Source organism: Pteronotus mesoamericanus, unplaced genomic scaffold (genome assembly GCF_021234165.1).
Source record: "Pteronotus mesoamericanus isolate MK-2021 breed Mesoamerican mustached bat unplaced genomic scaffold, CSHL_Meso_final scaffold_85, whole genome shotgun sequence".
Taxonomy (NCBI): domain Eukaryota; kingdom Metazoa; phylum Chordata; class Mammalia; order Chiroptera; family Mormoopidae; genus Pteronotus; species Pteronotus mesoamericanus.
The window spans coordinates 39,946,130-39,958,227 of NW_026555329.1; the positions used below are offsets into that span (position 1 = coordinate 39,946,130).

The following is a 12,098-nucleotide window of genomic DNA, read 5'->3' on the forward strand; positions in this document are numbered from 1 at the left end:
AAAGTCAGATGATTAACAAACTTCATTAAATTATATGTGTTAAAATCTTACGGAATAAAAGAAAAGGAATAATCGAGTGGTTAGATTTGCAACTTTATATTATTAAAGTGGTTTGGGTAAAACTCATTGGACAGATATTTGGGCAAAGATATAAGTAGATGAGGGACATGTAGATAACATGGGGCAGAACTTTCCAGGGGACACATAATGTAAAGGCCTTAAAAGAGGGGTTGTCCCTGGAATATTTGAGGGATGGTGCAGAGTGGAGTGGAATGAGAGATGAGTGGTAGGAGGTCAGAGAGGTATAATGGAATGGGGAGATCCCAGGCTTTCTAGGACTTTTTCCTGACATAGGAAGACATTGTGGTATTCTGACCAAAGGAATGAAATACCTGGCTCTTTTAAAAGGATTGATTATTCTGGTTGTGTGCTGAGAAAAGGGAGACAAAGATACATCAGTTAGAAGGTTGCTTTAATTACACAAGATTGTCATGGGTTGTCAAATAGTGGGTGACGTGGAAGGATGTATATGTGTATATATACAAGCATTATAAAAATACGTATGAATTATATAAAAAATATAAATTATAAGTTTTATATATATAAATTAAGCACTTATATGATAGATATATAATGATGACCAAAATAGGTATGGTCCCTACTTTTTTAGGAGTATACATTCTAACTTACCTAGGAATTGTTCATGGTAGTCATCCCTAAATTTCCTCAAAAATTTCTTAAATTTCTTAAATTCTTTTCAAAGTATAGTGGCCAGGAAAAAAATATTTTTAAAATGTATTACCAACACACACACGCACGCGCGCGCACACACAATTATAATCAGAGGAAAATAATAAGTATTTAATTCTGGACGTTAATAACATGTTTCCTAATAGCTTTATTGGTTATGTTTATTTGTACGGTGCTAAATTAATGGCTTTGGAACAAATCTGTAGAATGCACCTAATATTGTTCCCAAGTTTAGTCCTGTCTAGGACTAGATCAGTTTTACATAGATTTTCATTTCTTTTGGGATGTAATATTTCCTAATGGTTAATAGCTTGGGCTCTGGAGTCAGACAGTCTAGACTGCATTCTGACTCTGATACCTGCAACTAACTTAGTTATATAAAAAAATGTAACTTTTTAATTATATTTTATTGATTATGCTATTACAGTTGTCCCAATTTTTTCCCCTTTGCCTCCCTCCACCAAGCCTCCATGCTTCTTCCTCAGGCAATTCCCACACCATTGTCCATGTCCGTGGGTCATGTATATATGCTCATTGGCTACTCTATTTCCTATGCTGTATTTTACATCCCTATGGCTATTCTGTGCCTACCAATCTGTCTGTACTTCTTAATCCCTTCACCTTTTTGGCTCATCCCCCTGCAACCTGCCTCCCATCTGGCAACAATCAAAGTATTATCTGTATCTGATTCTGTATCTGTTCTGCTTGTTTATTTTGTTTTTTAGATTCAGTTGGTGATAGATATTTATTTGTTGCCATTTTATTCTTCATATTCTTGATCTTCTTATTAAAGGTGATCCTTTAACATTTCATATAATGTTAGTTTGGTGGTGATGTATTCATTTAGCTTTGTCTTGCCTGGGAAGCTCTTTACCTGTCTTTTGATTCTAAATGATAGCTTTGCTGGTTAGTGTAATCTTGGCTGTAAGTCCTTGCTTTTCATCACTTTGAATATTTCTTGCCAATGTCTTCTAGCCTGAAAAGTTTCTTTTTTAAAATTTAATCTTTATTGTATTTTTTCAGTTACCATTTAGTCCCCTTATAACTTCAGTTCCAGCAATCACCACACTGCTGTCCATGTCCATGAGTCCTTTTTCCTTTTTGCTCAATCCCTCCACCCCCTCACCTACCCCTCAAATACCTGTCATCCTGTTGTCCATTTAAGGGTCTGCCCCCATTTTGCTTGTTAGTTCAGTCTGTTCATGGGATTCCACATATGAGCAAAATCATATGGTACTTGTCTTTTTCTGACGCTTATTTCTTGCATAATGTATTCCAGGTCCATCCATACTGTCTCAAAGGGTAAAATTTTCTTTTTTATGGCCAAGTAGTATTCCATTGTGTAAATTTCCCATGATTGTTTTATCCACTCATCTACTGATGGACACTTGGGCTGCTTCCATATCTTGGCGATTGTAAATAACGCTGCAATGAACATAGGAGTGCTTATATTCTCTCGAATTAGTGTTTTGGGCTCCTTCAGACATATTCCCAGAAGTGGGATTGCTGGGTCAAGAGGCAGATCCATTTTTAATATTTTGAGGTATCTCCATACTGCTTTCCACACTGGCTGCACCAGTCTGCGTTCCCACCAACAGTGCAAAAGTGTTCCCCTTTCTCCACATCCTCACCAGCACTTGTTTGTTGATTTATTGATAGCCATTCTGACAGGTGTGAGATGATATCTTGTTGTTTTATTTGCATTTCTCTGATGATATCTTTTCATATGTCCATTAGCCATCTGACTGTCCTCTTTGGAGAAGTGTCTATTCAGGTCCTTTGCCCTTTCTTAATTGGATTGTTTGGGGGTTTTTTATGTTGAGTTTTGTAAATTCTTTATAAATTTTTGATATTAACCCTTTATCAGATGTATTGGTGAATATGTTCTCCCATTCTGTGAGTTATCTTTTTATTTTGTTGATGACTTCCTTTGCTGTGCAAAACCTTTTTAGTTCAATGTAGTTCCATTTATTTATTTTTTCTTTTGTGGCCCTTGCCAGGGGAGCTATATCCAATAAAATATTACTATGAACAATGTCTAAGATTTTGCTATGTTTTCTTCTATGATTTTTATGGTTTGGGGTCTAATATTTAAGACTTAGATCCATTTGAATTTATTCTTGTGTGTAGTGTAAGAAAGTGGTATACTTTCACTTTTCTACATGTATCTATCCAATTTTCCCAATGCCGTTTATTGAATAAACTATCTTTAGCCCACTGTATGTGCTTGCTTTGTCTGTTGAATATTAATTGACTATAAAGGTGAGGGTTTATTTCAGGCTTTCTATTCTGTTCCTTTGATTTCTGTGTCTGTTTTCATGCCAGTACCATGCTGTTTTTATTACTATGTCCTTATGGCATAGTTTCATATTAGGTAGTACGATTCCTCCAACTTTGTTCTTTTTTCCCAGGATCACTGTTGCTATGTGGGTTTTTTTGGGGTTCTGTATAAAATTTTGAAATATTTCTTCTAGTTATTTGAAATACATCATTGGAATCTTAATAGGAATTGTGTTGAATCTATAGGTTGCTTTAGGTAGTATGGACTTTTTAATGATGTTAATTCTTCCTACCCAGAAATGCAGTACATGCTTCCACTTATTTGTATCTTCAATTTCTTTCTTCAGTGTCTTATAATTTTCTGAGTACAGGTCTTTTACATCCTTGGTTAGGTTTATTTATAGGTATTTTATTCTTTTTGTAACAATTGTGAATGGATTGTTTTCTTAATTTCCCTTTCTGTTAGTCTGTTGTTGGCATATAAAAATGCAACTGATTCCTGGATATTAATTTTCTATCCTGCTTCTTTGCTGAATTCATTTATCAGTTCAGGTAGTTTCTTGGTGGACTCTTTGGGGTTCCCCATGTACAGTATCATGTCATCTGCAAATAATGACAGTTTGACTTCTTCCTTTCCAATTTGTATGCCTTTTATTTCTTCTTCTTGTCTTATTGCTGTGGCTAGGACATCCAGTACTATGTTGAATAAGAGAGGTGAAAGTGGACATTCCTGTCTTTTTTCTGATTTTACAGGGAATGCTTGTAGTTTTTGCAAGTCTAGTATGATGCTGGTAGTGGGTTTGTTATATATGGTCTTTATTATGTTTAGTATATTCCATCTAATCCCACTTTGCTGAGAGTTTTTAACATAAATGGATGCTGGGTTTTATTTAATGATTTTTCTCCATCTATTGATATGATCATGTGGTTTTTATCCTTCATTTTGTTTAGGTAATGAATCACATTTATTGATTTGCGATTGTTGAACCAACCTTGCATTTTGAGAATAAATCCCACTTGATGATGACATATTAAGTTTTTGATGCATTGCTGTACTGGCTTGCTAATATTTTGTTGAGGATTTTAACATCTATGTCCATCAGGGATATTGGCCTATAATTTTCTTTCTTTGTAGTGTCTTTGTATGGTTTTGGAATTAGGATAATGCTGGCCTCATAAAATGAGTTTGGGAAGCTTCCTTCCTCTTGAATTTCATGAAAGAGTTTGAGAAGGAGCAGTGTTAGTTCTTCCTGGAATGTTTGGTTAAATTCACCTGTGAAGCCATCTGGTTCAGGGCATTTGTGTTGGGAGTTTTTTTTTTATTATAACTTCAATTTCAGACTCTGATTCATTCTGATTTAGTTTTTGAAGATCGTATGTTGCTAGAAATTTATCCATTTCATACAGGTTATCAAGTTTGTGGTATATAGTTCATATTTTCTTACATTCATTTATATTTCTTTGCTATCAGTTGTTATTTCTCCTCTTTCATTTCTGATTTTATTCATTTGGGTCTTCTCTTTTTTCTTGATGAGTCTGGTTAAAAGTTTGTCAGTCTTGTTTATCTTTTTGAAGAATCAACTCTTGGATTCATTGATATGTTGTATCATTTTTTGACTCATTTATTACTGCTCCAATTATTATTTCCTTTCTTCTACTCACTTTGGGCTTTGTTGTTCTTTTTCAGGTTCCTTTAAGTGTGAGGTTAAATTGTTTATTTGAGCTTTTTGTTGTTGTTGTTCTTGGGAAATTCATAGGCTTGTATGGCTATGAATTTCCCTCTTAGGATTGCTTTCCCAGTGTCCCACAGATTTTGGATTGTTGTGTCCTCATTTTTTTGTTTGTTTGTTTCACGGTATCTTTTGATTTCTTTCTTGATCTGGTTGTTGACTCATTTATTGTTTAATAACATGTTATTTAGATTCCATGTCTTTGAATGTTTTTTAGTGTTTCTTCTTGTGATTGATTTCTAGTTTCATAGCATTGTGGTCAGAGAAGATGCTTGATATGATTTCAACCTTCTTAAATTTATCAGGACTTGTTTTGTGTCCTAACATGTGGTTTATCCTAGAAGACATACCATGTGCACTTGAAAAGTATGTACTTTATGCTGCTTTGGGATGAAATGCTCTGAAGATACCAATTAAATGTATTTAATCAAGATTGTCATTTAAGTCCACTGTCTCCTTGTTGATTTTCTCTCTGGAAGATCTGTCCATTGAAGTCAATGGGATGTTAAAATTCCTGACTATGATCATATTTCTCTTCATCTCTCTGTCCCTTTACATCCAGCAAGATTTGCTTCGCATATTTTGGTGCTCCTATGTTGGGTGTGTAAACGTTTACTAGGGTTACATACTCTTGTTGTATTGTTCCCTATATAATTATGTAGTGTCCTTCTTTGTCTCTTACTAGATCCTTGGTTTTAAAATCTATTTTGTCAAGTATAAGTACTGCTACCCTAGCTTTTTTTCCTTTCTATTTACATGAAATACCTTTTTCCATCCCTTTATTTTTAGTCTGTGTGTATCTTAGATCTAACATGAATCTTGGAGGCAGCATATGCATGGGTCTTGTTTTCATACCCATTCAGCTACCCTGTGTCTTTTGGTTGGAGAATTATAGCTATTTACATTTAAGGTGATTTTTGATAGATACAGATTTAGTGCCACTTTATTGTTAGACTGTTTTCATCTGTTGTTTCTCCTCCTCCCTTTCCATCTTCTTTAAGCAAGCACTTTATTGCAGTACTGGTTTGGTGTTAACAAACTCCTTTAGCTTTTTCTTGTTGTGATGCTCCTTATTTCTCCTTTGATTTTAAATGATAACCTTGCTGGGTAAAGTACCCTCAGTTGTAGGTTCTTGCCTTTCATCATCTTGAATATTTCACACCAGTATCTTCTGGCCTAAATGTTTCTGTTGAGAAATGAGATGACAGTCTAATTGCTGCTCTTTTAGGTGTAACTTCCTGCTTTTCTCTTGAGACTTTTAGGATTCTCTCCTTGTCTTTAGGCCTTGTCATTTTAACTGTGATCTTTCTCAGTGTAGGCCTCTTTGGGTCCAACTTGTTTGGGACTCTCCGGGCTTCCTGGGCTTGAGTGTCTTTTTTCTTCACCAGGTTAGGGAAGTTTTTGGTCATTATTTCATCAAACAGGTTCTTGATCCCTTGCTCACTGTTTTCTCCTTCTAGTTTTCCCATGATGCAGATGTTTTATGTTTCATGTTGTCCAAAATATTTCTGAAGCTCTCCTCATTTAAAATTTTTTTTTCTTTTTCCTGCTCTGCCTGGGTGTTTTTTTTTTTTTTCAACCTTGTCATCCAAATCACTGATTCAACCCTCTGCTTCATCTAACCTATTGTTTATTCCTTCCAGTGTATTATTTATTTCAGATATTGCATTCTTTATTTTTGACTGGTCATTTTTTATGGTTTCTATGTCTTTTTCATGCAGTTAAATATCCTTATCATCATTACTCTGAACTCTTTATCTGATAAATTGCTTGCCTCTATTTCATGTAGTTCTTCTGGAGAATTCTCTTACTCTTTTATTTTGGGTTCTGTTTCTTTGTCTTACCATTCTGGCTACTTCTTTGTATTTTCTGCCTTAGTTGTTAAACTGATCAGTGATATAGCCTCAAGCTGTAATCAACAGCCTGGCTTAACACACAGGATGGGGCAGAGTAATTCCTGCAGGCCAGGCCATTGCTTTCCCTCAGGCTGATGACACTTGGAGAAGAGTGCTCTGTCTGAGAAATGGTGAATGACTCAGCACAGGTATCCTGGTGGCTGGCTGTTCCTTCAATTCCCTTTGCAGAGCCACCAACCCCAGACTCTCCTCAAGCATCTCTAATCCACTGTGCCCTCCTTCTGCCAGAGCCCAGGGTAAGTGGCTACAAATGAATTTTGTGTGGTAGCCCTTTAAGAGGCTTTCTGCATTTCCAGCCATTTCTCCCTGGCAGACAGGAATCCTGTTGCTTTTGTAGCTTGATGCTATCTGGGTTCTTTTCAGGCTCTGTTGCTGTAGACTGGGGAGCTCAGCTTGGGGTTAAGACCCCACACTTTTCATGCAGAACTCCCTGGCCGCTGAAACATCCCTTCAGAACTTCAGCAGCATCCCTTGGGAGCCCAGTGAGCCCTCTCATGCACCCTCTGGACTCCCTACCAGTCTTGTTGGGGTGAAGTGGTTCCTTATGTCTGTTGGTGGTTATAAAGCTTCTCTCCTGCTAGTGTTCAGTTGGTTATTTGGGATTATTTCTCTATAATTTAGTTGTAATTGCAGATTGGTCCTGGGATGAGGTTAATGACTCCTCTGCCATCTCGGTTCTACTCCCAAAGTTTCTTTTGAGAAATCTGCTGAGAGCCTTATGCGGGCTCCCTTGTAGGTAACGAATTATTTTTCTCTTGCTGATTTTAAGATTCTCTCTTTGTCATTAATCTTTGGCATTTTAATTATGATGTGTCTTTGTGTGGGCCTCTTTGGGTTCATCTTTGAGACTCTCTGTGCTTTCGGGACTTGAATGTCTATGTCCTTCACCACGTTAGGAAAGTTTTCTGTCATTATTTTTTCAAACAGATTTTCAACTTCTTGCTCTCTCACTTCTCTTTCTGGTGCCCCCATGAAGTGAATGTTGATATGCTTGAAGTTGTCCCAAAGGCTCCTTATGCAATCCTCATTTTTTAGGATTCTTTTTTCTTCTTGTTCTGATTGGGTGTTTTCTGCTGCCTTATATTGCAAATTGTTGATTTGATTCTCAGCTTTGTCAATTCTACTCTCTATTCCCTGTAAATCATTCTTTATTTTAATTAGTTTATCCTTCATTTGACTAATTCCTTTTTATGGATTCCATATCCTTTTCTATGCTGTTAAAGTTTTTCTCACTAAATTCACTGAGCATCCTTATAACCAGTTTTTTGAGCTCTACATCTAGTAGCTTGCTTGTCTCCATTTTATTTCATTCTTTTTCTGGGGTTTTGTTTTAGTCTTTCATTTGCACCATTCTTCATTGTCTCCTCATTTTGGCAGCCTCCCTGTCTTTTTTTCTATGTATTAGATAGAGCTGCTATATCTCTCAGGCTTGGTAGAGTGGCCTAATATAGGAGGTGTCTTATATGGTCCACTGGCACAGCTTCTCCTATTACCCATTTTGGATACTTAAGCAGTGCCTACTTGTGTGGACTGCGTACTACTTCCTGTTGTGCCTTCATTGCTGTTGGCACATCCAAGGTTAGTCACTGCTTGCATTTTGTCCAGGGTTACACAGCATAACCTACAAAGTCATCTGCAGATGGCTGCTACTTGTGCTGGCTTGAAGGTGCCCAGGCAAAGCCCAGCTGTTAACCAAGGCCAGCTGCTGCTAATGCCAGGCCTGGGGCATCTTAGTGAGAGATACAAGAAGTACAGGGCTCACTGAATCCTGATGCAGTTTTTGAGATAATTTAGGAAAATCTGAACCATGGGCCAAGACAAGCCATTCATACAGAAAACCCACTAGAAACAGCTTGGGTTGACCAGAAAGTTGGGTGGGTAGGACCTCAAGGAATCACCACAGTGGGGCAAAACAGTTTGAGCAAGATTGATGGAATCTCAGATACAGCAACTGCCTGCCGGCTCTGTGGATTTGTGTGGGGACGACTCAGAAAAAGAACAGTGCCCTCTGCCAGCACTTCTGCCTGGGAGAAAGCTGTCCTCCAGCTCTCACCCTGGTACCGGACAATTCAGTTCCCCCTGTATGTCTAGTGCCTTTCAATCTGCTGCCTCCATGCTCTAGTTCAGAAGGAGTGAGTGTAGGTAAATATGTGCATGGGCCCTTTAAAAGGATCTGCCAGGGAGTCCATCAGTTTCTATATTCCACAGCCTTAATCCCTGCTAGTTTTTAAAGCCAGGAGTTGTGGACACTTCTCTTCCTGGCTCTGGAACTCTTGGCTGGCGATCCTGGTGTGGGGCTGGGACCCTTTACTCATGAGATAACCCTCCCAATTTTTATCTGCCGCATGTGTGTGAAAGACTAGCCTGTTGCGTGTCTCTGCCCCACCCCCCACCAGTCACAATGTAGTTTCTCTAATTTCATAGGTGTAAGACTTCCATTCAGCTTGATTTATGGTGGTTCTGAATGATGGTTATTTTATAGTTTAGTTGTAATTTTCATGTGATTGTGCAAGGAGGCAAGCCATGTTTACTCATGCCACCATCTTGACCAGAAGTGGACCCAACATCTACAATTGATAAAGTGGTTTGATTTTGAAAGGGGGACACGGAATCATTTTTCTGGTGGTGCTGATGTTTAATTTCTAACTATTATAGAAATATAATTTGTACCAAGAACAGTGTCAGTGAAAAAGAGATGTATGTGTGCTGAATCTCATGCTCTAGCCAAATTGAGTTTTATAGCTCCTATTCTGTCCTGTGAGTTACAAATAATTGTAACAGGTGGTCAGGCCAGATAGTTGGGAATGGGCAAGATCCCAATCCAAAAGAAACCCTAACTTGCCAGAGACAGCATCTCCCCCACAAAAAAAGTGGGGAGAAATGCTGAGGTAGCAGATTGAAATAGCCACGGCAGAAGGCTGCTGCCTGAGGCAACAGTAAACAGTCAGTGTTTGTCCCCAGCACCTGAGCAGCTCATGACCCAGCCAGATGGAGCTTCTACTGAGACTGCACAGGGCCAAAAAGTTCAAAACACCCATGAATGGTGGAGGTTAGCAAGTCACAGCAGGGGCCAGAAGCCCTGCCCTGGGCTGATACCTGGTGCTTTACATGTGACTGGAGGCTTTGCCATGTCATGCAAAATGACAGTCAGAAGAGGAGCTAAGACACTGTGACAAACATGGTCGACATTGGCCCACATCGTTGAAAAGCTGGACATTTCCACAGCACGTGGGATTTTGGGAAAGAACAGAATATGTGCAGAAGTCTCTCTCTTTCTCACCTTGCACCCCAAGTTGGGGATCACTTGTGGGACCAGCAGATGCCAGGCCCGCTTGGGGCTTAAGCTTTTCATGGGTGGGAGCCAGCTTGCAAAGGCAGAGTCCTGTTCTGGGACATGCCTTGTCAGGTGCCAGCCCTTGGGATGCTGTGACACTGTGGAGGCACGTGGTCCTGGACTGCTTCAGTGCACAGAGGCTGAGAACAGCATGCGGAGGCATGGGCTGGGAACATTCCTCAACCCCAGGGGTGCAGGCAACCTCAGGGCACCAGAGCCCTGTGAATGGAGCTTCTTCTACATAACCATCTGGAGTGATCTGGCAGTGTACCCCAGACCCCAGAAGAAAGGGAAAGCTTCATGAGGTGATGGTGGCTCTAGAATTCAATGTGCACAGCAGAGAAGGAGCCTGAGGTGGGAGACCCATTTGTGTAGCTGCCATGAGCTCCAAAATAACAGATAATATGGAGCAAGGTGTCTGGGCACTGACTCTGGCCCTGAGGGTGGCTGGTTTTCTGTGCTTTGCAGATGAGGTTGGCTCAGAGATGGAATGCCCCAGCCCCCTCAAATTGGGAACCCTGCTAATAAAAACCTCTTTCCTTCCCCACAAACCTCTGTGTTATGCTTGTATATGGTGGCAAGCAGCCAGACCCCAGGCTGCCCAGTTACATAATGACCAGCAGTAAAGAAACAGTCAAACTTTTTTCTGCTATCTTTCCTTTCCTCCCAGGAAGGCCAGGAAGAACCAGCTACTCATCAAGTTTTCTCTTCACTTTTTACTTTCTTGCCTTTGCAGTTTTATCTCCCATTAGCTTATATAACTTTTGTATTAAGAGACTGAAAAAAAAAGGATTTGCTTCAAAAGCTGGTTTTGGAAATATTATCTCTAAATCTGGATAGGAGGCTGGATGCTTTAAAAAGCTGTAGTGATAATCATAAAATGTGGACCAAGAAATCTCATTGTAGGGGGTTTAGAAGATTCTCATGTAGCAAGCTTCCAGCAAGGCCACTATAAAGGGGACTCGCAGCAAGCATGTTTCAGAAAACAAACAAGAAACTTAACAAGATACATCTATACAAATTGATTTTTTTAAGTGGAGCTATATTAATATGATCTGTATAAACTGCAAGATTCAAATAGGTGGTGTAAATACATTGTAAAACATTCATGAAAGTAGTGACTTGGATAGAAATCTGTCAGTGTTACAAAAATACATATAAACAAAAAAAATTTCTTCCTTTGATAAACCTACAAGCTATAAAATTAAGAATACTTATATAATTTTATACTACATATGTGAAAAATATACCAAGCTAGAACAATCTTGTTCCAAAGTTTAGAACATAATTCTGGCAAATAAAAATATTCTTCATACAATGTATGAATTTATCAATAACTTTCTGGATATAAAGTTGTTCTTTATGTGACAGTCCGTTGAAAATTCCTCTGAATTATATTTTGATTAGAATTTCGTCTCAACTGATACCTGGAAGAAGACAGGAAGTTCTTGTTTAAAAAAACTTGTTAAATTCTATCCTTTTCAATAATCATATTTGTATTTAAAATGTGATCAATTTGATTAAAATTAGGAGCTAGAATTTGCCTAAGTCAACAATTTTTTGTCTTGAATTTTAATAATCAAATACCATTTCAACTTGGTTAACATAAAACCATATGACACCAGTTTGTAATATAAATATCTTTTGAAGGCCCAATTTGACTTACAGTAATAATACAACTTTTTGTACCAATGTATTTCTTCACATTTGTTTCAAGGGGCACTGAGCTCAAGGGGCCATGTGTGTTGGCCAGGCACACTCAGCTCTTACACAAATCACTGCTGGTGGCCTATCCATGACTGCTGATTTATCTTCCTCTAAGTAATGTAAGGAGCTAGAGGTAAATGTTTCTTTTTTTAAATATGGAAGAACAGATAAAATGCTGCTGACTACACTGTTAGTTGATTCTAAAGCTTTGATCTGGCATCAGGTTTAAATTCTGTTGCTATACTTTATCCTCTAAAACTTGGTGTTAATTCTTGAATCCAGCTACTGGGTGGAGGGTTGCAGGTGAGGTTCTCTGTACCTGGGGCAGGGGCAGCAGGGGTGGGCCCAGGCAACATGCTAGATTTGGGTTTCTCTGGAATC

General features: G+C 38.5%; 1 protein-coding gene across 1 annotated transcript in view; it reads right to left on the reverse strand.

The window, feature by feature from the left end:
- Positions 1-11,413: 11,413 nt before the first annotated feature.
- Positions 11,414-12,098, reverse strand: part of SLC26A3 (solute carrier family 26 member 3) — a 29,635-nt gene continuing 28,950 nt past the window's right edge. Inside the window, exon 20 of the mRNA XM_054564595.1 lies at positions 11,414-11,437. Within this exon, the coding sequence (XP_054420570.1) occupies positions 11,414-11,437 (24 nt within the window). The remainder of the gene's footprint in view (positions 11,438-12,098) is intronic.